The sequence below is a fragment of the Chelonia mydas genome, chromosome 15, assembly GCF_015237465.2.
Source record: "Chelonia mydas isolate rCheMyd1 chromosome 15, rCheMyd1.pri.v2, whole genome shotgun sequence".
In the NCBI taxonomy this organism is placed as follows: domain Eukaryota; kingdom Metazoa; phylum Chordata; order Testudines; family Cheloniidae; genus Chelonia; species Chelonia mydas.
The window spans coordinates 792539-816298 of record NC_057856.1 but is presented as its reverse complement, the minus strand read 5'-3'; the positions used below and the strand labels follow the sequence as shown (position 1 = coordinate 816298).

The 23760-nt window shown below is 48.4% G+C and overlaps 1 protein-coding gene across 1 annotated transcript in view; it reads left to right on the top strand.

Annotated features, from left to right (window-relative positions):
• The window catches only part of HORMAD2 (HORMA domain containing 2), a 62513-nt gene extending 48661 nt beyond the window's left edge, over positions 1-13852 (top strand). The window contains exon 11 of the mRNA XM_043529936.1: positions 12107-13852. Within this exon, the coding sequence (XP_043385871.1) occupies positions 12107-12211 (105 nt within the window). The 3' untranslated portion in view covers positions 12212-13852. The remainder of the gene's footprint in view (positions 1-12106) is intronic.
• Positions 13853-23760: the final 9908 nt, after the last annotated feature.

Genomic DNA, 23760 nt, shown 5'->3' with positions numbered 1-23760 from the left:
CCTCTAGCGTTAGACAAATGGGACCATATCCTCACCGGGTGTATGTTAGCCTAGTTCCGTTGACTTTAATAGAGCTATGCTGACTTTCATCAGCTGAGGATCTAGTCCACAATGCTATATTTTGATATCATGCTCCTCTCCACTGCTGCTCTAGTAGATACCAACCTTTGAGAGGGGTAAGAAATAGAGTTTCTACCTAGTGTTTTCATATATGGACACCTGCTAATGGAAATGGGGTCTTGCAGTTAAATTAAGGTGTGTTTTTGAAGATTTTAGTAGACTGCTCTCTGTGCTCGTGTTTCTTTGAAGTTTTTTATCCATAGAGCATATTGGTGGCAATATCTTGGGGTAGGAAGATAAAGATATTACGACAGAAACATTTGTGTGTTTGATATTAAATGTTTAACACCTAATCTTTCTTGAATGGAAGTTCAGAAAGTTCAAGGCTCTGTCTGATTGTTTGTGTCTTTTGTGGAGACTGAGGGCTTCATCCTGAAAAATGCTTGGTACTTTCAATTCCAACAGAGTGCTCAACAGCTTTTAAGAGGCATTCAGCAGATCAGGCCGTTAGGGTATGTTTCTGTTGCTGTAAAACTGTGGAACTGAGTCTCACAGGGCTTGGGCTCTGGGGCTAAAAATAGCAATGTAGATATTCAGGCTTGGGCTGGAGCCTGGGTTCTGAGGCCCCATGAGTAGGGAGGGTCTCAGAGCTTCCAGTCTGAGCCTGAATGTCTATACAGCAATTTTATAGCCCTGCAGCCTGAACCCCGCAAGCTTGAGTCAGCTGACCCAGGCCAGCCACAGCTGGTCTGCAGGTCTTTTATTTCAGTGTAGGTATACCCTAACTCAGTGGTTCTCAAAATATTTCATCGGGGCCCCCTTCTTTGTGTCTACAGTTGTTTACCCTCCAACCCCCACAAGGACAGATACCAACCCCCAGCTCTGAAGGCAGAGTGGAACAGCAGCTGCTGGCCGGGCACCCAGCTCTGAAGGCAGCATGTGCCAGCAGCAGCACAGAAGTAAGAGTGGCAATGTGAAAAGTGATATTTGTCAGTATCGCTTTTCACAGCAGATTTAGTGCCCCATTGCCACCCTTATTTCTGCGCTGCTGCCGCTGCCAACCCAGGAAAGCCGGAGCCCCACCACCTCCCAGTGAGGGACTGAGGGAGGGGAAGGAAAGCCCAAGCCGGATGGCAGGGCTCCAGCTGTCCTCTTTATCCCCACCTTCCTGGTTTGCACAGTCCTTCTGTACAAGCCCCAGCCACCCAGGACTCACAGCTGGAGCTCTTAAGAAAAAAAAAAGGGCACACAGCTGGCATCTCCTTTGACACATTCCCGCACCTCCCTTTGGAGGCCCGCCCCATTGTTTGAGAACCACTGTCCTAACAGTTAGGGCACTGGACAGGGACTCAAGGCCTGGTTGCTGTTCCAGGCCTGCTGTGTGACCTGAGCGCGTCGCGTCAGCTCTCTATGCCACTGTTTCCCATTCCATGCTTTTTCCATCTTGTTTATTTATATTGTAAACTCTGTGAGGCAGAGACTGTCTCTTACAATGTGGATGTACAGTGCCTAGCACAATGAGGCCCTGATCTTGTTTGCTTCATCGAAGCCTGTCATAAACATACAGCTAAGGTAGCATAAAATCCCTCCTTTACTTGTAAAGGGTTAAGAAGCTCAAATAACCTGGTTGGCACCTGACCAAAAGAACCAATAAGGGGAGAAGGTGCTTTCAAATCTGTGGGGGATTGTTTTTGTTTTGGGCTTGTGTGTTCTCTCCGGAGACAAAGAGAGAGACCAAGCAAGTAATCCAGCTCCTACTGAATGATACATCTAAACTTACAGAAATAGTAAGTAATAGCAAGGAAATGCATTAGATTATCTTTTGTTTTAGCTTGTGAATTTTCCCTGTGCTAAGAGGGAGGTTTATCCCTGTTTTTTGTAACGTTGAAGTTTTGTCTAGAGGGGAATCCTCTGTTTTGAATCTGATTACCCAGTAAAATTACCTTCCATCCTGATTTTACAGAGGTGCTGCTTTTATTTTGTTTTTATAATAAAGTTCTGTTTTTAAGAACCTGATTGGTTTTTAGTGTCCTAAAAACCCAAGGGTCTGGTCTGTGCTCGCCTTGTTTACCTATCTGGTTGGTAGATTATTCTCAAGCCTCCCCAGGAAAGGGTGAATGGGCTTGGGGAAATATTTTTGGGGAAACAGGAACTCCAAGTGGTCCTTTTTCTGAATCTTTGTCTAACTCACTTGGTGGTGGCAGCAGTACTCATCCAAGGACAAGGAAGGATTTGTGCCTTAGGGAAGTTTTTAACCTAAGCTGGTAGAAATAAGCTTAGGGGGTCTTTCATGCGGGTCCCCACATCTGTACCCTAGAGTTCAGAGTGTGGAGGGAACCCTGACAAAGCCCTACTGTAATCTACTACTAATAAGGCCCTAGCAAACTTTTTGCAGGATAGATCAGAGCCATCCAACCAAATATACATCTACCACTTGGACTGAGATCTCATTAGAAGGTGAGTACAAGGTAGCCGAGTGTACATCTCCACATGTTTTTCTCTCATATGGCAAGCTGTGCCTTGGGGCCTTGGAATGGTTCCTAGTGACCCGAGGAGTTTTAGCAAACAAAATGAAGGCCTAATTTTTTTAAACGTTGTTTAATTCTGCCACCTAGTCTTAAGAAATCTTTCCGTTTTCCAGCAGACAGTGGAGGCTGCTGTTTCTGGGAAGTCTCTGCTAACAGTTAAAAGGGGAGTAACAAATCAAATACAAACTTGGGCAAACAAAAATAGGTTAATTTTAAAATTGCACTGTGCCTTTGTAATTTGAAAACTATTCAACTTTTAATTTCAAATTCACTTGTTTCTGATTGCCTGAGGGACTAACCCCTTATTGAAGCCAGTGGGAATGCAGCCTTTCATTGAGGGGACAGTATAACAAGGAGCATCCATGTCCATCAGACAGAATGACAGCATCCTGTTAGTGACTAAGGCTGTGATCTTACAGTTATATCTGTGAAAGCAGATTTTTGTGCTTATGGTGAGTCCCACTAATACAGATGGGCCTTTGCCTGGATCGGGCTTGTATAATGTCCTTGATGTCTGTGTCCTATGATCTTCCCACCGAAAACAATTTTTAAAGAGGTGGGGGACAGAAAGCCATTGCAAGGTGAAAATTTCCTGCTGCAGCATCTCAGCTGAGTGATGGAAGAACATTTTTTTTGTAGTAACGTCATTATCTTAAACATTTGCAAAAAAAGCTTATCTCTAGTCCCCTTATCAACACAATACTGTATCTGATGAGAACTTCCCAGAACATCTCTCTTCCAATACAGCTGGGGTTACATGCACCCAATCAGTGCAAAGAGAAATTCAAAGCTGAGTTTGCCTCTTCCCTTCCTGTTAACTTAGGCCATTCTGGGAGGAACGAGACAACACTGTGAGGTCAGGAAATTCCTGGCTGCTTCTCTTGGTTCTCATCAGATTCTTAGCTGTGTCTTGGATAGGTCCATTAATTCCCTGCATGAGTTATTCCTAAGGATAGGATTCTGTCATGGAGGGCATGGATTCTGTGACTTTCTGGGACCTCTGGGGCAGGGCTGAAGCAGTGGCTGGGGTTGAGTCAGCACCACTGGGACTGGAGCAGTGGCTGTCAGCCCCTGGGGCATGAGCTGATGGCTAGAGCCGCTGCTGGCAGCCAGCCCCAGTGCGGCCGGAGCAGGAGCAGCTGTCCCCAGGGCCACCGGAACAGCTGACCATCACCCTGGACCACCAGAACAGTGGCTGGCAGCCTGCAAGACCAGCAGCCAGGGTTAAGTCAGCTCCTACTGCAGGAGCAGTGGTGGGGCTGGAGCAGCTGCAAGTCCCTGGCAGGGCTCTATTTGTCCCCCCCCACTCCCCATGGTATTTTTAGTAAATACCAGGGACAGGTTGCAGGCATCTGTGAATTTTTGTTTATTTCCTGTGACCTGACCCTGACTTCTACTAATATACCCATGACAGAATCTTAACCTTAATTATTCCTGTCTAGGGTGCAAGAAAGAGTGTCCTAGTGATCTGTACAATGGGAAGTGAGGTTTGCTCCCAGGTAGAGCTGGTGGGATTTAGATCTGATACCTTCAGATCTCCTGAGATCTGCCAGAAGGACATCTACATGGATGCGCAGAGCTTCTGCCACTGGCTGTCAGCAGCACTGTCTCCACAAGATGTTCATGATATACATGCTGGCCACTGGCTCCCAAACCCCCTCTGGAGGAACCCTCAAAAGTTAAGAATGACTGATTCAGCATTAACTTTAATATCCCCTGTGGGCTGAGTAGGGAAGTTGCCATGAAGAATGTTCATCAGTGGGTCAGCATGGAAGTTTGATAAGATTTAGTTGGTGTTGGTCCTGCTTTGAGCAGGGGGTTGGACTAGATGATCTCCTGAGGTCTCTTCCAGTCCTAATCTTCTATGGTTCTAAGAGGGGACAATGCCATAAAGCTGGGCCCCAATCTTGCAATCAGATGTACTAATGATCTACAGATGAAAAATGTTAGGTAAGAGCCGGAGACACAAGGTGGGTGAGGTAATCTTTTATTGGACCAACTTCTGCTGGTGAAAGAGAGAAGCTTTCGTTTAGAGCTGTACAGAGCTCTTCTTCAGTTCTGTTAGGCTCTGATATATTGGGACCAACATGGCTACAATACCACTGCAAACAACAATGGTAAATAAGAGGTAGGTATTATTATTAATGCAGCCCCATTTGCCTTTGGGAGACCCATCAGGGCTTGGGTGAGGGAGTAGAGAGGATCTGGAACTTTTTTCTTCTGAACCTGTTTTTCTTTTTTACATTTGAACATTCTGTTCCTTAGTCCCTTAAAAGGCACAAGAGAAACCTCAAGGTAGAGATAAGGTCTGTGAGCTTCCCAGCCTGTGGAAGAGGAACTCGTTTTTCATGATAGTGTTTTCACCACAATGAGCAAGGGAAAAAAGAAGAGTCACTTCTAGACAGTGACGTCTTGGCATAATTTACTGGGGACACGAGGATGGCAAGTTTCCATAGGAACGCTGCAATGACAGGCTTTCATTCTTCCGCCTCTCCCTTGCATGAATAGGTTTAAAAAACTAATAAGCCTGAGTCTCCATCCATGCTGGTATAAGTCAGGAGTACCTAAGACAGTGAAGACACATCAGGGTAAACTGGTATAGATCAGAACTGAGCCTTGCAATACCACTTTTTGCTTCCGTAGCATCTTCCAGCCAGCGTTCTTACTGCACTTTGCAAGCATGGATTAATCCCTGTCTGTGAGGCAGATAAGAATTACCCCCGTTGTAGAGGTGAGGTAGTGAGAGAGATTAAAATGGCCATTGATTTTGGGTTCCTTGGGTTTTGGGCTCAGTTTGAAGAGCCTTGGGCCTGATTTTCAGAAGGGCTGAGCACTCCAGCTCCAGTGAATCAGGATAAATTGCGGCTGATTACACAGAATGTATAGCACTTTGACCAGCTTACTTTAATTAAAGGACTTTTGAGATTATTTCCCCCCTTGAAAATTATCTGCTGTTATGACAGATCCCTGAGGATCATTCTGCTGTTCTACACCTTCCGGGACCTGTGCTGTAGACGCTGTCCTCCAGGCTTAGGTGATGGGGCATGACTCTCCTTAGCATCCACTGAAATGCTCTTTAATTTACCAGGGGATGACTGTAAGTCACTTCCCTGGATTTGAACACTTTGGGACTCCGGGGTAAGGGACTTCCCTGCTGGCATGAAACAGGGTGGCTCTGTGCCAGCCCCACTCTCAGCCCCTAGCATGCAGGCAGGCCAGGGAAAAGAGGGGGTGTGGCTGAATGTTGCTGTTCTCTAGTTATTTTCTCCTTCCCATAATCCACAGGGGGCTATGGGAAGCAGAAAATAAGTTAGAGGAGCCCTAGGTTACCTTTAACTTACATTGAGGGCTTGGCAGGTCTGTGACTACCCTAGAATATGAGGGGGGCAAAGATGATATAATGCTACCAGTTCTGTAGAGAACTGGACTCTCATTTTGCAGCGTGTGGCTGGGGATGGCGCCCCAATCCTGGTCTCTGCATGGTAGTTCAGATCACAGCTACTCAGCTGCCAGATCCTCCCTGCCCCCCCTGACTTTAACAAGGCTTTAATCTGGCCCTAGTCTATTTTTCACATAATACCTTTTCCCAGACTACATCCAGCTGCCCTATTTTATGCCTGAAATTAGTAATGTCATGATTCATATTTTAGCTGCAGTTCTACACAAAAAAATTCCACTAAGAAATATTGCACCTTGTCACGCAGTACAGTGCTGAAATGCATTGCATTCTGCAGGTTAATACATAGTAGTGCCTTTGTTTACGTTCAAGGAGGTGGTATGATCTAGTGGATAAGACTCTGGACTAAGAGTCTAGAGACCTCTGTTCTGTCCTAGCTCTGCTGCTGAACAAGTCTTTCCCTTTCCACCCGTTTTCTGTCATGTCTATTTCTATTGTAAGTTTATGGGGGCAGGGACAGGCTCTCACTCTTCAGTTTATACAGCACCTAGCACAGTGGGACCAAGCTTGGGGCCTCTGTAAGCTGCTGTAATACAAATAATAACATTCATATATCCCTGACTTTCCCATCAGGTGTTCCAGTGCATGCATTCCAAGACATCTGAATAATTAAAACTAAGCAGCTACAGAAGGATTTGATCTGTTTGTTTTCTCATTGGTAGTGCTTTCCTGCTCTTCACCGTACTATTAGAGCAGTGTACTTTTTAGTTAAAGAAAAATACTTTTATGTAGGATCTGCATTAAACTGTTTAGGCCCTGAGAGAGCACTGTTCTGGGGAAGAAGCATAGACATGTAGTAAGGCTAGGATCTGGAGATTGGGAAACTTGGGGTCTATCCCCAGCTGCATGAACTTGAATAATGACAGGTTTCAGAGTAACAGCTGTGTTAGTCTGTATTCGCAAAAAGAAAAGGAGTACTTGTGGCACCTTAGAGACTAACCAATTTATTTGAGCATAAGCTTTCGTGAGCTACAGCTCACTTCATCGGATGTATACTGTGGAAAGTATAGAAGATCTTTTTATACACACAAAGCATGCTTCTATACTTTCCACAGTATGCATCCGATGAAGTGAGCTGTAGCTCACGAAAGCTTATGCTCAAATAAATTGGTTAGTCTCTAAGGTGCCAAAGTATTCCTTTTCTTTTTGCGAACTTGAATAAGTGGCTTAGGACTAGTGGAAGCAGCTCAGCCCCATAGTGTCCCATGTGAGCAACAGATTCACAGCACTTTCCAAGATCTTACTCTTAACCTCCTCTGGAAAATGAACATAAGAACAGCCATACTGGGTCAGATCAAAGGTCCATCTAGCCCAGTATCCTGTCTTCTGACAGTGGTCAATGCCAGGTGCCCCAGAGGGAATGAACAGAACAGGTAATCATCAAGTGATCCTTTCCCTGTCGCTCATTCCCAGCTTCTGGCAAACAAAGGCTAGAGACACCATCCTGGCTAATAGCCACTGATGGACCTATCCTCCATGAATTTATCTAGTTCTTTTTTGAACCCTGTTATAGTCTTGGCCTTCACAACATCCTCTGGCAAAGAGTTCCATGAGAGGACCTTCCCTCTTATCCCATGACAGCTTACTTTGCTTAAGAGCCTTTGGTGGGGGACCTTGTCAAAGGCTTTCTGAAAATCTTAGAACACTATATCCCCTGGATCCCACTTGCCCACATGCTTGTTGATCCCCTCAAAGGATTCTAGTACATTGGTGAGGCATGATTTCCCTTTACAAAAACTATGTTTACTCTTCCCCAACAAATTATGTTTATCTATGTGTCTGACAATTTTGTTCTTTACTATAGTTTCAACCAGTTTGGTTGGTACTGAAGTCAGGCTTACCGGCCTGTAATTGCTGGGATCAGCTCTGGAGCCCTTGTAAAAAATTGGCGTCACATTAGCTATCTTCCAGTCATTTGGTACAGAAGCTGATTTAAATGATACGTTACATATCACAGTTAGTAGTCCTGCAATTTCATATTTGAGTTCCTTCAGAACTCTTGGATGATACCATCTGGTCCTGGTGACTTATTACTGTTTAATTTATCAGTTTGTTCCAAAACCGTCTCTAATGACACCTCAATCTGGGACAGTTCCTCAGATTTGTCACCTAAAAAGAATGGCTCAGATTTGGGACTCTCCGTCACATCCTGAGCCGTGAAGACCAATGCAAAGAATTCATTTAGTTTCTCCACAATGGCCTTATCGTCTTTGAGTGCTCCTTTAGCATCTCGATCGTCCAGTGGCCCCACTGGTTGTTTAGCAGGTTTCCTGCTTCTGATGTATTTTAAAAAAAATTTGCTATTATTTTTTGAGTTTTTGGCTAGCTGTTCTTCAAATTCTTTTTGGCCTTTCTAATTATATTTTTACACTTCATTTTCCAGAGTTTATGCTCCTTTCTATTTTCCTTACTAGGATTTAATTTCCACATTTTAAAGGATGGGGTTAATACTTGTCTGTCTTCTGGGGGTGTTGCAAAGATCTTTATAGTTCCATACTCAGATCCTTATGCTGCCCATGCTATCTGTTGTGAAGGGGAACAAAGCTGCACTGGTCTCTGCAAAGACAAAATCAGCTGCATGGAGTCATTGGGATTCTCCCATGGACACTCCTCTCCCAGTCCATTGTCTTCCACCTAAAAATAGTCCAGGGGACATGGGAAATCTAGGTGGGATCAGAGAAGTGGGAAGAGTTTCACTAACTAGCTTGCTCTGCCTCAGGACCCACAAGAAGATGCGCAGATCGGCAGAGACAACAAGGAGTCCTGTGGCACCTTAAAGACTAACAGATTTATTTGGGCATAAGCTTTTATGGGTAAAAAACCACTTCTTCAGATGCAACAGAGATCGGCAGAGAGTTGATGTTGGGTGAAGTAACTTGACTCCCCCTGAATGCTTTGTGGTTCTGCTGAAGGGAATACAACACGCTTGTGATCTACCAGTCAGCAGTGATGTGACTCCTACTCCTGCCATGGCAAGAGCAGCACAGACGGAGGGTCTCCCTACACCGCTGACTGGGAATCTCGCCTTTGATTCATCATCTGGCTAGTGGGAGAATGTACTAACCCAATAGTTTCCCTCTGTACCTGTCATAACCATAAGGGTAGCCTAAAATTCCTCTTTACCTGTAAGGGGTTAAGAAGCTCAAATAACCTGGTTGGCACCTGACTAAAGGAACCAATGGGAACAAAAGATACTTTCAAATTTGAGGGGGGGGGGACGCTTTGTTTTGGGTTCTTTGTTTCTGTGTTCCTTCGCTCTTGGGACTAAGAGGGACCGGACATCAATCCATGTCCTCCAAACCCTTCTGAACCCATCTCTCATGTTACAGAAATTGTAAGTACAGCCAGGCAAGGCGTATTAGTTTATCTTTGTTTTCTCAACTTGTGAATTTTCCCTTTGCTGGAGGGAGGTTTATCCCTGTTTTTTGTAACTTTGAAACTAAGGCTAGAGGGGGTTCCTCTGTGTTTTGTGCATCTTTTGTTACCCTGTAAAGTTATCTTCCAACCTGATTTTACAGAGGGGATTTTTACCTTTTTTTTTAAATAAAATTCTTCTTTTAAGAACTGATTGATTTTTTTTTTGTAAGTGTCCAAAGATCCAGGGGTTTGGGTCTGTGTTCACTTTGTAACCAGTTGGTTAGGATATTATTCGCAAGCCTCCCCAGGAAAGGGGGTGTAAGGGCTTGGGAGAATATTTTGGGGGAATAGAAACTCCAAGTTGTCCTTTCCCTGATTCTTTGTCTAAATCACTTGGTGGTGGCAGCGTACTGTTCAAGGACAAGGTGCAATTTGTGCCTTGGGGAAGTTTTTAACCTAAGCTGGTAAAAATAAGCTTAGGGGGTCTTGCATGCGGGTCCCCACATCTGTACCCCAGAGTTCAGAGTGGGGAAGGAACCCTGACAGTGTGCCTTTTGTGTGGGATAAGGAAGCAGATGGGACAAAGTGATTCCATGGGGAGGAGCATAAATACCTGCTTGAAGTGACCATTTGAGAAGCCATTCTCAACTTGGGGGCTCTGACCTAGAGATCTGTTCATTGCTTGTAGTTGCCAAGCCTCCAGGATTGTCCTGGAGTCTCCAGGAATTAAAGATTATGTCATTTGATGAAACCTCCAGGAATACCTCCAACCAAACTTCGCAACACTATCATTGCTGCCTTCTTATGCAAAAACTTCCTTTTGATTTCAGTGGAAGTTTTGCTGGCCTAGAGCATGCCTGCCTCACTTTGTGGTTCTGGTTTTTTCCATTCTTGAATTAAGAAAGGAAGTTGTTAGCAAGTGTGTCTCTGCTTTGCTAGGTAATGAAGAGGAGGAAAGAGAAACAAGTTAAAAACCGATGAAGTGAGCTGTAGCTCACGAAAGCTTATGCTCAAATAAATTGGTTAGTCTCTAAGGTGCCACAAGTCCTCCTTTTCTTTTTGCGAATACAGACTAACATGGCTGTTACTCTGAAACCAGTTAAAAATTGAGTGAATCATGGAGTGGGGGAAAGTTTGGACTATTTTATGCTACCTGTAATCTGTGTATTTCACGTGTTTGAAAGACCATAGATACCTACATGTTACGAATTTCTGTTCCAAAGCCACATGGGCTAGATAGAAAGTCTTGATGATATGACTGAGAAATTCTGCAATGACCACATCATGCCAACTAGTGGCCTTGAATATGTGTTGTATTGGGAGCATCTCTTCAGTTCCTAGCAGTAAGGGCTAGATTACTAAAGAGTGCACTTTACATCGGCAATAAGGGACAATTACATAAGCAGCTGAGAGTGCAAAGCGAGATCATTATTTTGAAAAGTACAACTGAAGTGTCTAGTGCAACTGAAAACGAGTAAGGAAGTTTTTGGTCTGTCTGTCTGTCTACACCAATCCCTATGGTATTTTGATATGGTATGGTATCTAGGTATCCTCAGTGTCCTTCCAAATGTCTACACTGAAGTATAATAGCCCTGCAGTCTGAGCCCCACGAGCCCAAGTCAGCTGACACGGGCTAGCCGCCAGGTGTTTAACTGCAATGTAGACATACCCTATGTCTCCTGCTAAGAACCAGTTTCTAGCTGCCTTTTGTTTAGTCCATGCAGACATAAAGAATACCATCCTTCCAGGGCTGGTGCAACCACTAGGCGAACTAGGCAGTCGCCTAGGGCACCAAGTGGTTGGGGGCGGCCAAAAGCGCGCTCTGGGGAGGCGGTGGAGCGGAGGTGAGCTGGGGCAGGAGGCGCGGGGAGGGCCACCTACAGCAAGTAACGGGGGTGGGGGGGGCGCACAGGAGAACTGCTCCCTGCCCCAGCTCACCTCTGCTCTGCATCCTCCCCGAGCACGCCACCACGCTCTGCTTCTCTCCCTCCCAGGAGTGCACGCCAAACAGCTGATTGGCGCCGCAAGCCTGGGAGGTGGGAGGAGCAGCAGCATGCTCAGGGAGGAGGCGGAGCAGAGGTGAGCTGGGGCGGGGAGTTGCCGCACGCAGCTCCCCGGGCCAAGGGAGGGGATGGCGGGGAGCTGCCGCAGGGGGGGCGCCCCAGGGCAGAGCGGGGGGCGTGGAGCTGCTGCAGGGGAGCGCCTCAGGGCGAGGGGGGGTGGAAAGCTGCTGCAGGGCTGGGGGGCGGGGGCGGGCGCAAAGTGGAAGTTTTGCCTAGGGCGCAAAACATCCTTGCACTGGCCCTGCATCCTTCTGCTCTTTGTTTGAATGGCTAGATGAATTTGGTGACAAGAGTTTTTACCCCAAACGCTAACCAGCTCCCTGAAAAGTTCTCTGGTACCTGTATCTTCTTTCAGCAGTGAGGAATGGATGCTGCTCCTAGGAGCTACCAGATGTGTTCCCTCTCTGTGAGGCTGAGCCTCCTGCCTTCACAAAGCGACCAGCCCAGGTTGTTCAGGACACTAGTTTTGATTCCCTGCCCGATTTCCTTTCTAGAGAGCAAGGCTGAACTAGTCAAACCAAAAGGATCCCTGAAGTAAGATGTGGGATTTGAAGTTTGGTTTTCTTGTCTCATATTGTGCTTAGAAACCACCCAGCAGTCTGTGCTATGAGCATGACCTCCTTCTCTGGTGGTTCTTGCAGACATACACCCTGGACCTTGCATTTAGCCAGGAAGAGATGATGGGGCCAAGGAAGAAGAGGAAGGTCAGTGAGCCAGTGCAGCTGCTTCCAGCAGGCAGGAACTGATGGCTTCTGTGGCGCATAGGATATTTTAGAATGTGCTGGTTTGGATTATAACACACCTTATGCATTCTTTTAGAGATGGCTGATCTTTTCTCTTCATATTTAACTCTCTAGACAGTGTACATATTTCTATTTTTACATAGATTATCTCTCTCTCTTCTGGTTTTAAACCTTTTATTGAATAGAGATAACAAAAAAGTTACTGTCAGAGCGCTGTAGATTAGAGATACTTGTTGGATGCTCTAAAGCTGAGGACCAGTGATCTCTCCTGGGCAGCTTCTCTGGGTTTCATTCCCACACTGACTGCGTTCCTTCTCACTCTCTAACCTGGCCCCCAGCATCAATGGCAGTATTTCAGGATGATCTCTCTAAGGTGCCAGTGTCTGCAAGTAGCACAAGTCATATGGTTCAGTGTTTGTATCTAACTGCATCAAACCTGCCATTTCCGGAGAATAGTTCTGGTTTGTTTTTCAAAAGAGGGTTTTTATCTATCTGTATTATCTGTGGAAATAAATTATCTAGACATTTTATGCCACTGAGTAATTTCTTCTGACTCTGCAAATAGTGTTGCTATAGTTATATGATCAATTTATTTCTAAAGCATCACCCCACCTCATACCAAGAAGCTTAGGCTGTTGTGTGATGTAAACCATTTTGAAATATAGCACACTTAAAACATTCCTATGATAAAAAGCCTCCCTGGTTACAATTCAAATCAAATGTAAGAGGATCCAAAGCAATACAAAGTGGTTTCTGTGCTCTTTGGGGTAAGGAATCTGTATTTTGTGTCTTGTACAGCCCTGAGTTCATTGTCAATGCTGAACATTAATTTAGGGATGTTCTCTGGCCTGTGTTATACAACAGGTCAGTCTAGGATGATCACAATGGTCCCTTCTGGTGCTGGAATCTATGAATAGATAATGCGGGGGGGGGGGGAATGTAATAGCGGAGGTCAGTCCTGATCATACCGATTAAAAAAAAAAAACCCTCTGGGGAAAAGGTTTTAAATCAGTTTATTATCATGGTGGGGAGCAAGAGAGACTAGGATGGATAGCAATGGAGACAAGAACCAAGGACCCACCACAGCAAAGATTCCACTTAACGGCTCAGATACCATGGTGATGAGCACAGTCTAATGCCAGTCAAAGTAGGATAGCTCACACCCCACCTGCCTTTCAGCTATCAGGGGAGGGTGAGGTCTCGAATGTAGAGCTGTTACCCGGGGTTGTCAGAACCCCCAACAGGGGCAACTTAACTATTTTACTTTAGGCAGTGTAAGGAATAAATTAAGAGGAACTTAGCGATTTTGTCTGATTAAGGAGTAATGCAAGTAAGCATGCTCTTGTTTAACACTGCAGTGTATTAGATTTAAGCATACATAGACATAAGCAATAGGTTTAGAACAGAGGTCTCAAACACATGGCCCGTGGGGTTCTTTCGTGCGGCCCGCCAAGCTCCCCGTGCACCCCCCCCACGCTCCCCCCTGCCTATCCCGTTGTGCCGCGAGCCCCGCGCTGCTCCCTGAAGCGGCTGGAACCATGTCCCTGCGGTGTGCACCCCACACCCCTCCTGCACCCTGCACCCCAACTCCCTGCCCTGAGCCCCCTGCCACACCCTGCACACCTCCTGCACTCCCTGCCCTGAGCCCCCTCCTGCACCCCACACCCCAACTCCCTGCCCTGAGCCCCCTGCCACACCCTGCACACCTCCTGCACTCCCTGCCCTGAGCCCCCTCCTGCACCCCACACCCAACTCCCTGCCCTGAGCCCCCTGCCATACCCTGCACACCTCCTGCACCTCAACTCCCTGCCCTGAGCCCCCACCACACCCTGCACCCTCCTGCACCCCCTGGGGGCAGGGAGGGGGCAGAGTTAGGGTGGGGACTTCAGGGAAGGGGTTGGAATGAGGGCAGGGAAGGGGTGGGAAGAGGCTGGGCAGGGGTGGGGCCTCATGGAAGGGGTGGAGTGGGGGCGGGGCCGGAGGGCAGCAAGGGGGGGCATGCCAGTGATGCGGCCCTCGGGCCAATGCACTAGTCCTCATGTGGTCCTTGTGGTCATTTGAGTTTGAGACCCCTGGTTGAGAACATTTTAGATATTTACCTATATTTTGACAGGGTATTGAGTAATTAACGACAGGTTAGCGCTGGCCAAACGCCTCCTTGCCAGGGAGTAAAGATGTTAGGAAAACGTCTTTGCCAGGATAGCTTCTGAGATCTGCTTAAGTACACTTTATTATTTAAACTTTTTATCATTAATTTTTATTAAACACATGGGTTATAACAATTTTTATTAAATTATTACTTTATTAATTTTAAATAAATGTTTATTAGAAGCATTTAGACTTGAGGCTATTTATTTATAGTTTTTTTTTATTTTTAGGGGTTTTTTTTTAATATTGATTAGCAAAACTGCTAATAGTTGTGACCTTGCTTTCGAAAGCCTGTTTTTAAATTAACTTGTAACTATGTGGTGTTTTATTTTATTAACGTTTAGTGGCTGAGTGCACATAATATGGTTGCAATTGGCTGGATCACATTCTGGGGTATATATACCCCTCAAATCCAGGGCAACAGGGCTCATTTCTCAGCTTGTGTAAATAAGTGTGGCTCCACGAAAGTCAGTGGTGCTACTCCAGTTTACACTAGCTGAGGATCTGGTCCATAGTGTTTAGAAGTCATCCTTCTGTATGTTGACCAGTGGAGAAGGGACATATGTGTGAGGGACCTCACCTATCCACTCCCTCGCCAAAGACACACAATTGTCCATCACCATCAACTGACTCTACTGCTGGAACCACTGCGAGCTGTTCCAAACATCCAGCAACCTCTTTTAATTGCCAAAGCAACCTTTGATTGGTCATATACAAATCTGCTGGGAAATCCAGTCTGCCCAAACTGGCCAGCTGACCCTCATTTAAAGCCAGCAAGATATCTTGCGTGGCCTGACCAGTATATCCCCGAGAAGAGCCAGAAGCTAGACTGGAATGTACAGACTGGAGTAGAAGGGCATCTGAAATTGAACAACACTGAGTACTCCACTGAACTCATCTCCACAGCTAGCTGAGTCATGCATTACAAACAGGACGGTATCACATCCCTCTTTCCACTTGCTTCTGTACAAGGTAGGTGGACTACAGAGAAGCCTGCTGATACCAGGCATTGCTGAACCTGCACCAGCATCCAACTGGGTTTTACTGACTGATGCCTAATCCAAGAGACATGCCACCATAGAAATCTGAAGGACCTAAATTTTTGTCTGGCCTTCAGTATTGTGGCTATAACTTTGCACTTGTTTGTAATTAGCTGATTTGCCCACTGTGACGTTGCACTCTATGTGATTTAATGAAAACATGCTAATGAGTGTGAATATAATGTAACTGGAATATGCTTCATGCAAAAGGTCTCTTGTAAGGTATCATTACAAAGCTTATAAGCTACTGAGTGTGGTCATCCTATTTGTATGTATGTATCATTCTTGTATCTGAAACTAGAAATATGAAATATAACTCTGAGGTCCTATTGCAACGATGCAAAGTGTGGGCCATTGTTAATTGTGGCTTGGAATTTTGATGGATCCCATTAACCAGGACAATTGACTGTAGATGGCTCTATTTATTTGTAAGTCTTCCTGTGTACCTGTGTGCTGGCTAGTGGGTAATGAAGTCCTCCAGTTCCATGTGATCATGTTACCTGAACTGGAATCCATCTTTAACCTGGTGCTTTTCCATTGAGAAGGAGGGGTGGGAACCCAGAGAAGGACAAAGGATTCCTGCTTTGTGCAAAAGATATACAAGAGGGTGGAACAGAACAAAGGGGGCTGCAGTCATGAAAAATTCCCTAGCTACCACCTGAGCTGGAACAAGAATTGTACCGGGGAAAAGGACTGGGCCCAGACTAGGAAGGCATCCAGTCTGTGATAAAATCTTACCCTCAGAGATGTTTCAATAAGCTTCTATCTGTATTCAGTTTTCTTACTGTATTAGGCTTAGACTTCCGTGTTTTATTTTACTTGGTGATTTACTTTGTCTGTTATTACTTAGAACCACTTAAATGCTACTTTTTATATTTAATAAAATCACTTTTTACTCATTAATTAACCCAGAGTATGTATTAATACTGGGGGGGGGGGCAAACAGCTGTGCATATCTCTCTATTGGTGTTTGTGGTGGGGCGGTGCCCCACCCCCATGCCAGATTGGCCTACAACAGGCCAGAGCGGCTGCGCAAGGCAGCAGCCAATCAGAGAGGGCCTGTTAGAGAGCCAATCAGGGCTAGGCTAGGCCTATATAAAGGCTGCCCAGGAAGGGAGCAGGCAGTCTCGCCCAGGCCTTCAGAAGGTGAAGGTTAGTCTCCTGTATGAGGAGACTAGCGCCAGGGCCAGGGCCAGGGCCAGGGCCAGGCCGGCAGGCAGGCAGGCAGAGCAGAAGGGAACTCCTGCCTGGTACCTGCTGGGCTGCGGGCCCAGAGAAAAAGGGCCTAGCTGGTGCAAAGGGGCCGAAGGGGAAACGGCCCAGGGAGAGAGATGGACAAAGGGAGAGGAGGAGGGCAGGCAGGAAGGCCACCAAAGGGTCCCTGGGTTGGGACCCAGAGTAGAGGGTGGGCCTGGATCCCCCTGCTTCCCCCTTGCACTTCCACCTGGCCGTTAGGAGTGGCCATCACAGACTTCACCAGACCCCTGCCAAAAGGGGTTAGACTTTGGGGTGTGGTTGGCCATTGTGGCTGGGGTGAAGAGAAGGACTGCTGATAACACCAAACCCCCCGGAATGGGGTGAGACCAGAGCAGTGGGCACTGCTGGAGGGCAGTGTCCTGAAGAGGACGCCACAAGCTGGGAGCAACGCGGGTCGATACCCCAATCTAGGGTGAGAGATGGATGGGATGCCACCGGCAGAGGGCACTCTGCATGAACTGAGCTAATTCCCAGAGTGAACAGCAGGAGGCGCTGTGGTGGTGAGTCCCAACCTCGTCACAGTGTTATAGAGGGCGAACAATTTATGAGTTTACCCTGTATAAGCTTTATACAGGGTAAAATGGATTTATTTGGGTTTTGGACCCTATTGGGAGTTGGGTATCTGAGTGCTGGAGACAGGAGCACTTCTTAAGCTGTTTTCAGTTAAGTCTGCAGCTTTTGGAAGACGTGGGTCAGACCTGGGTACCAGGCTAGCATGTCTGGCACAACCAGGCTAGCGTGTCTGGCACAACACTGAAGTCCCAAGGTGCCAGGGAAGACAGGCTCAGAGGTAGTCTCAACACATCAGGTGGCAGTCCCAAAGGGGGTTTCTGTGATCCAACTCGTCACACCCACTAACCAAACACACACACTCTTTAACTGGAGTCCTTCATTTCTCCACAGGGCAATTATAACATGGGTTCCACCAATGTGTCAACCTGGAAGTTTTGACACTAAAGTCAGTAGAATTCATCACCCTCCTTCTCTATTCAGTCCTTGGCCTCCTTGTCAGCCCAGGGAGCAGTTATGGGGCTGTGCTTTTGTGATGTGGAGACTTGACCACAACAAACTTGAACTGAGACTCACTGACTCACTTCACATTGGTCCCTAATCAGTTATTACATGGTAATGACTTTTGGTCCCTGCTGATCTAGGCTAGATAAGAAATAATGTGTCTCTTGATTAATTTCCACAGTATTATCTGATTCTCTTTTTCCCCCACAAACCACTGATTACCATCAAATTCGAGAACAATGACTTTCTACTGCAAGTTGCAGTTATCCAAGCCACTTATATCCTTCTGCTCTGAGTCCATCACAATATATATAAGAGTAGTCCTATTGAGTACTGGGAAATGGGTGGGCACAGTTAAAGGCCCCATTCCCCTCTATTCAACATTGGGGTGGCCTCTTCTGGAGTACTGTGTCCAGTTTTGGGCCCCACACTAAAAGAAGGGTGTGGAAAAATTGGAAAGAGTCCAGCAGAGGGCAACAAAAATGATTAGGGGGCTGAAACACATGACTTATGAGGAGAAGCTGAGGGAACTGGGATTGTTTAGTCTTCAGAAGAGAAGAAAGAGGGGGGATTTGATAGCTGCTTTCAACTACCTGAAAGGGGGTTCCAAAGAGGATGGCTCTAGACTGTTCTCAGTGGTAGCTGATGACAGAACGAGGAGTAATGGTCTCAAGTTGCAGTGGGGAAGGTTTAGGTTGGATGTTAGGAAAAACTGTTTCACTAGGAGGGTGGTGAAGGGAATGGGTGACCTAGGGAGGTGGTGGAATCTCCTTCCTTAGAGGTTTTCAAGGTCAGGCTTGACAAAGCCCTGGCTGGGATGATTTAGTTGGGGATCGGCCCTGCTTTGAGCAGGGGGTTGGACTAGATGACCTCCTGAGGTCCTTTCCAACCCTGATATTCTAAGATTCTACTGAGCCCAGACCTCAGCTAGAGTTGTGAGACAACGAAGGAAGAAAACAGGATGGGTGTGGGGGCCGAAGAGCCATAACTAGGGAACTGATCAAAGAATGAAAACAGGCCCCACAGTCGCAGGCCACCCCCCTCAGCCGACCTCCTCTCCCTGGTGTTATAAATGGCCACTTTGGCCCTGGCTAGGAGGAGGTTGACGAAGTGGTCCTGCGACTTTGTGGGCCATGGATGGGGTCCGCATATAGAAAAAGGTGCGGGGAAAAGTGCAGCCAGAACCTCAACAAGAGGTTCTGGAAGGGCCGGAAGAGGAGCTGCAACCTGACTCACTGTAGATAGACATGTGTCAAGGTCTCCTGCACACCGCAAAAAGGGCGTCGGGAAGGGGGGTGAACCGTGCCAGGTATACGCCAGTGCTCACAGCTCCATGAAGAAACTGCCAAATGTCCCTGGTGGGCCGTGGAACCAAGGTGGAACACAGGCTGGCCCACTGGGGTCCCTCACCACCTGCAGCTAGTAAAAAGTCCCACCACATAGTAGCGGGGTGGAACACGAAGGTGGGGAAATGAAGAACATGGAGCACGAGCGTATAGAGATGGTCCTGTGGTGCCATTCGGAAATGAACAGGCTGCAAATCGCGCAGCCAGCTCGGGTACAAAGGGGTTGGGGTCTTGAAGGCTCATGGGGCAGAGGCCCGATGAAGAGATCCGGCGGGCGGGGGATACCCTCTCGCAGGACCCGCTCAAAGAAAAACCGAGAAGTGGGCAATAAGGCTGCCTCCACCTCCTGAAGTAAGTGCCGGGGTGCTAAGGGTGGAGAGGCCCATGCATCTACCGAGCGCATAGGGAGCCACCCAGTCCCCCCAGGTTGTAGTGCAGGAGGTCTCCGATCCTGGTAGCTTCCGCCAGGACCAACCTCTATCACACCGAGGGGGACTCCGCCACCTGCACACGGAGTTGGGGATTGTGTAGCAGGGGCTCCGTGAGGAGGTTCCCCCCCCCCCCCCCAGTGGCCACCATGGACCTGGTCGCCGAGACCAGCTTCCAGGTCCGGAGGAGGTCCTGGTAGAAGACCGGCAGCCCGGAGAGGTCTCGCGGAAGACCTCTCGGATGGAGATAAAGGAGTTGTCGGTCATATCGGAGCCCTCTGAGGCGGCGGAGGAAGGTGTGTGCCAACGTACTCCAAGCCACCTGCACCATAAAGGAGTCTCTGCAGGGCCTGGAGGTGAAAGACGTGGACCTGTGTGCACAAGCACGTCAGGCCCTGTCCTCCCTTCTCCAGAGGAGGATGCAAAATCCCCGCAGAGACCCAGTGCAGCCCCGGCCCAAAATCTGGAGCCGGGCCAGGAATCCCGGGGCTGGGCACAGGGTGTTCTGTCCATGCCCCTGGCTCGACTAGCTGATTAAGCACCAGTGCCCTCCCCTGAAGGGAGAGGCACCAGAGCAGTTCTGCCTATCTCTGCAGCTGCTCAACCACCCTGCCCTCCAAATCGTGCCAGTTCCGGCAGAGACGAATGCATGGCAGAAAGATAAACACCAAGATACAGCACTGGACCCATGCGCCACTGAATGGCCTGAAGCGCTGGTGGGAGAGAGCTCGCCTGCCACCCAGCCCCAACCATCAGCCCAGAGCTCTTGACCCGGGCAGAGGAGGCTGCCGAGTACACAGCTTGGCATGCCTCCACCTGCACCAGGTCGCCTGGGTCCTGCACCACAAGGAGCATGTCATCAGCGTACACTGACAGGACCAGCCACATCCCTGGCTCACGGAGCACCAACCCCGTCAACCTCTTCCGGAGGAAGGGCTCAATGGCCAGAGTATACAATTGGCCTGACAGCGGACAGCCTTGACGCACTCCTTGCCCGAAGCTGACAGGTGCAGTCAGGCTCCAGTTGAGCCTGACCAAGCACTCCGTGGAAGCATACAGCACCTGGAGAAAACCCATGAAACAGGGCCCGAAGCCGACTGCCTGCAGAGTGCCCAGGAGATACCCGTGGTCCATCCGGTCCAACGCCTTCTCCTGATCCAGGGAAAGGAGGGTGAACGACAGACCATCCCTACACCCAAGCTCAAGGAGATACCGGACCAAATAAAGATTTTTGAAAATGGTATGGCCCAGGATGGCGTAGGTCTGGTCAGGATGGACCACATCTGACAGCATGGACCCCAGTCGCAGCGAGATGGCCTTCGCCACGACCTTATAGTCCGTGCTGATGAGCGGGACAGGACTCCAATGCCTAAGGTCGCAGAGGTCCCACTTCTTTGGAAGCAGGGCGAGCACTACTTGCCTGCATGGCAGAGGGAGGACCCTGCTCCCCAAGGACTCGGCCCAGACGATGGCAAGGTCCAGGCCGAGGACGGCCCAGAACGCACTGTAGAACTCCATGGTCAGCCTGTCCATGCCTGGGGATTTGTTCATGGGCACGTGGCGGAGGGCTTCCGAGAACTCTGCCAGAGTGAGAGGCAGCTCTAGCCGTCCCGCTTGCCTGCGCTGACTGCTGGGAGTTCATCCCAAAGCACCCCACAGACATCGGCTTTGGTTGGATCCGAGGAGAAAAGACCAGCATAAAAGTCCCTGGCCCTGGCCCTTTTGGCATCTCCACTGGATCCGCGAGGGGAGTACCAAAAGGCAGAGGATGTGGTTTTTCGCCCCCCTCTCTCTCCAGGGCGTAGAAGAAGCAGGAGCCGCGATCCATCTGCCGCAGGAGATGGATGTGAGATCGAACAAAGGCATCCCGGGCCCCGGAATTCGTCAAGGGCCTGGAGCTTCTCCCGCTTCTCCCAGCAAGCACCACAGAGGGATGGATCCCCAGGGCTGGCAGCCAGATGCCTCTCCAGCTCTAAGACCTCCCGTTTGAACTGCTCTATCGCCACATCCCTCTGCTGGCTGGCGCCCTGGGTGTAGCAATGGCAGAGTCGGCCGTGAACCTTCCCCGCATCCCACCACCATTGCACTGAGGGAAAGGCCCGTCTCTGCCTGCGCCAGGCCAGCCAAAACTCCTGGAAGGATGCCACAAAGCCCACATCCTCCAGCAAGCTCCTGGACGTTCCTCCATGCCAGGCCAGGGGGCAGTCCCTCCGGACGTACCTCATCGCCCGGCAGAGGTAGCACCAGGCCTCCCCTGTAGAGTAATGCACCCGCCTTGTTCGCAGCCATAGTGAGCAGCGATGGAGGGGAAAACGCCAGCGGGAGGAGGGGAAAGGGGCGAACAATCCTCTTCTTCCCCAGCTTGAGGTTCCGGCAGCAAGCCCAGCAGCCGTGGCTCCAGCAGGCAGCCCGGTGGCCAGGCATGAGGGACCCTCCGCAGGGGGTGGTGTTGGTGTCGGTGTCCACAGCAGCAGCACCAGCTGGGGCTGGGATCCCTCACTCCCCTCTCCCAGGGAGTGGGCCAGCAGCCCCCACCCCACAAAGGGCTGCAGCAGGAGCAGCCATAACCTGAAGGGGGGAGGGGGGGGGGCATCCACCAGCCAGCAACCAGGTAGCAGAGAGGGAGGAGCAACAGGGAGGGCCCAGCAAGGAGCAGGGGCCTCCTACCTCCCTTTCTGCAGGCCAGAGGGGAAAGCAGGGAGAGCAGCCAGGGTAGGAGCAGGTCCCTGGATAGCCAATCAAGACAGCTGACACCAATTAACCAGTTCAGGTCATTAGGCTAATGCCAGCACCTGACCCCAGTTAACTGGCAAAGGGTCAGTTAAGGCCCTTAGGTTAATGGAGACAGCTGGAACCAATTTCAGTCCCACTCATACTGCTTAAAAGCTTTTCTTTCCACTGTGCTCTCTCTCTCCAGAGCTCAGGTGAAAGGAGCTGGAGGAGAAGAAACATTGCTGAATCCTGAGGTAAGGGTGAAGACAGGAAAAGGAGACCTTTGATTCCCTGGGGAAGTGGCCCAGGGAATCAAAGCAGTGTCAGTGGTGAAGGGAAAGCCACCAACAGCTACTACCATTCAGGTCCCTGGGCTGGAGCCCAGAGTAGAGGGTGAGTCTGGGTTTCCCTCCCTCCCATACTTTCAAGAGATCCCCTTGAGTCCTGTTTCCCCTTTCAGTCCAGGCAGGAGGCTGAACTGCACTCCCTGAGCTCTAAGGAGCAACAGAGACTGTGGGATATTCCCCCTTCCCATCTCCTATGCTGGCTGGTCATGAAGGTAACTCAAGGGGCTGTGACTCTTGCTGCTACACTGAGAAAGGGAGGCCACACTGGGGTCTTATCGAGTTTGAGGCCACTGAATCTGCCCAGAAGCGCGGGACCCACCAATACAGGCTTGGAACTTTGTGATTCAATGTATATATTTTTATTCATTAGAAAGTTTGTCATGCCCGTTAAAGCTAAAACCTCTCTTCTCTTGTGCTTGTTTCAACCACATTTCTAGTTAAATGATCCATCACTGATTTTAATATGCTATGTTAGTCGTCATCAACTGTGTTACACCCCAACATAAAACTAGTTCCTTAGTAGTACCAGGTCCATGACTCTTCGTGAACTAAACTACCCTGTAACAGTTTGCTTCAAAGGGTCTCTTCTCTCCTAGGCAGCATTTAATAAACCCCATGAATGCTAAAAGCAGCTGTGTGTGCAGTGAGAGGAGACTAGTACATTTTCTGGTATTTTGGCTTATGGGGTAACTTCCATGCTAGTAACCCTATGAGTAATACAGAGAATCAGAGATAACATCCTCCCTTTGATTTGTCAAAGGGCTACAAATTCTAGTGAATGTTACAAACCAGTTATTTTAGAAAACCAATGTATTGGGAAAGTGCAGTAGGGCGAAAGTGACTGTTTCCTACAGGGTTTTCAGAAAGTTGGTGAGTAGTGGTAACCCTTTTTGGTCTGTCATGACCACAGGCCTTTTAACCAAGTGTGTGTGGAAATCCTTCACCTGTGGGAGCCACGTCTGAGTCCTCGGTGATTCTAAAAATCACTCTCTAATTCGGGTAGCATTTAACAAGAAGAATACCGTCTTTGTGTGACTTAGCCAGGAAGTCAAGCTGAATGTGTAAGGATGTGGTTTGAGACCCTGCTAATCATAACGCACAGTTAGCACTCAGTAACAAAATACACCTACTTGCAGCATCACAGAGTAGAAATACAGCAGGTATAAATGTGTGGTTTTCAACTGAAGAAAACTGAATAATTTTTAGGGATTTCCACAGCTCCATGGGAGCTAGTCTGGAAAAGAAGGAAGGAAAAAAAAA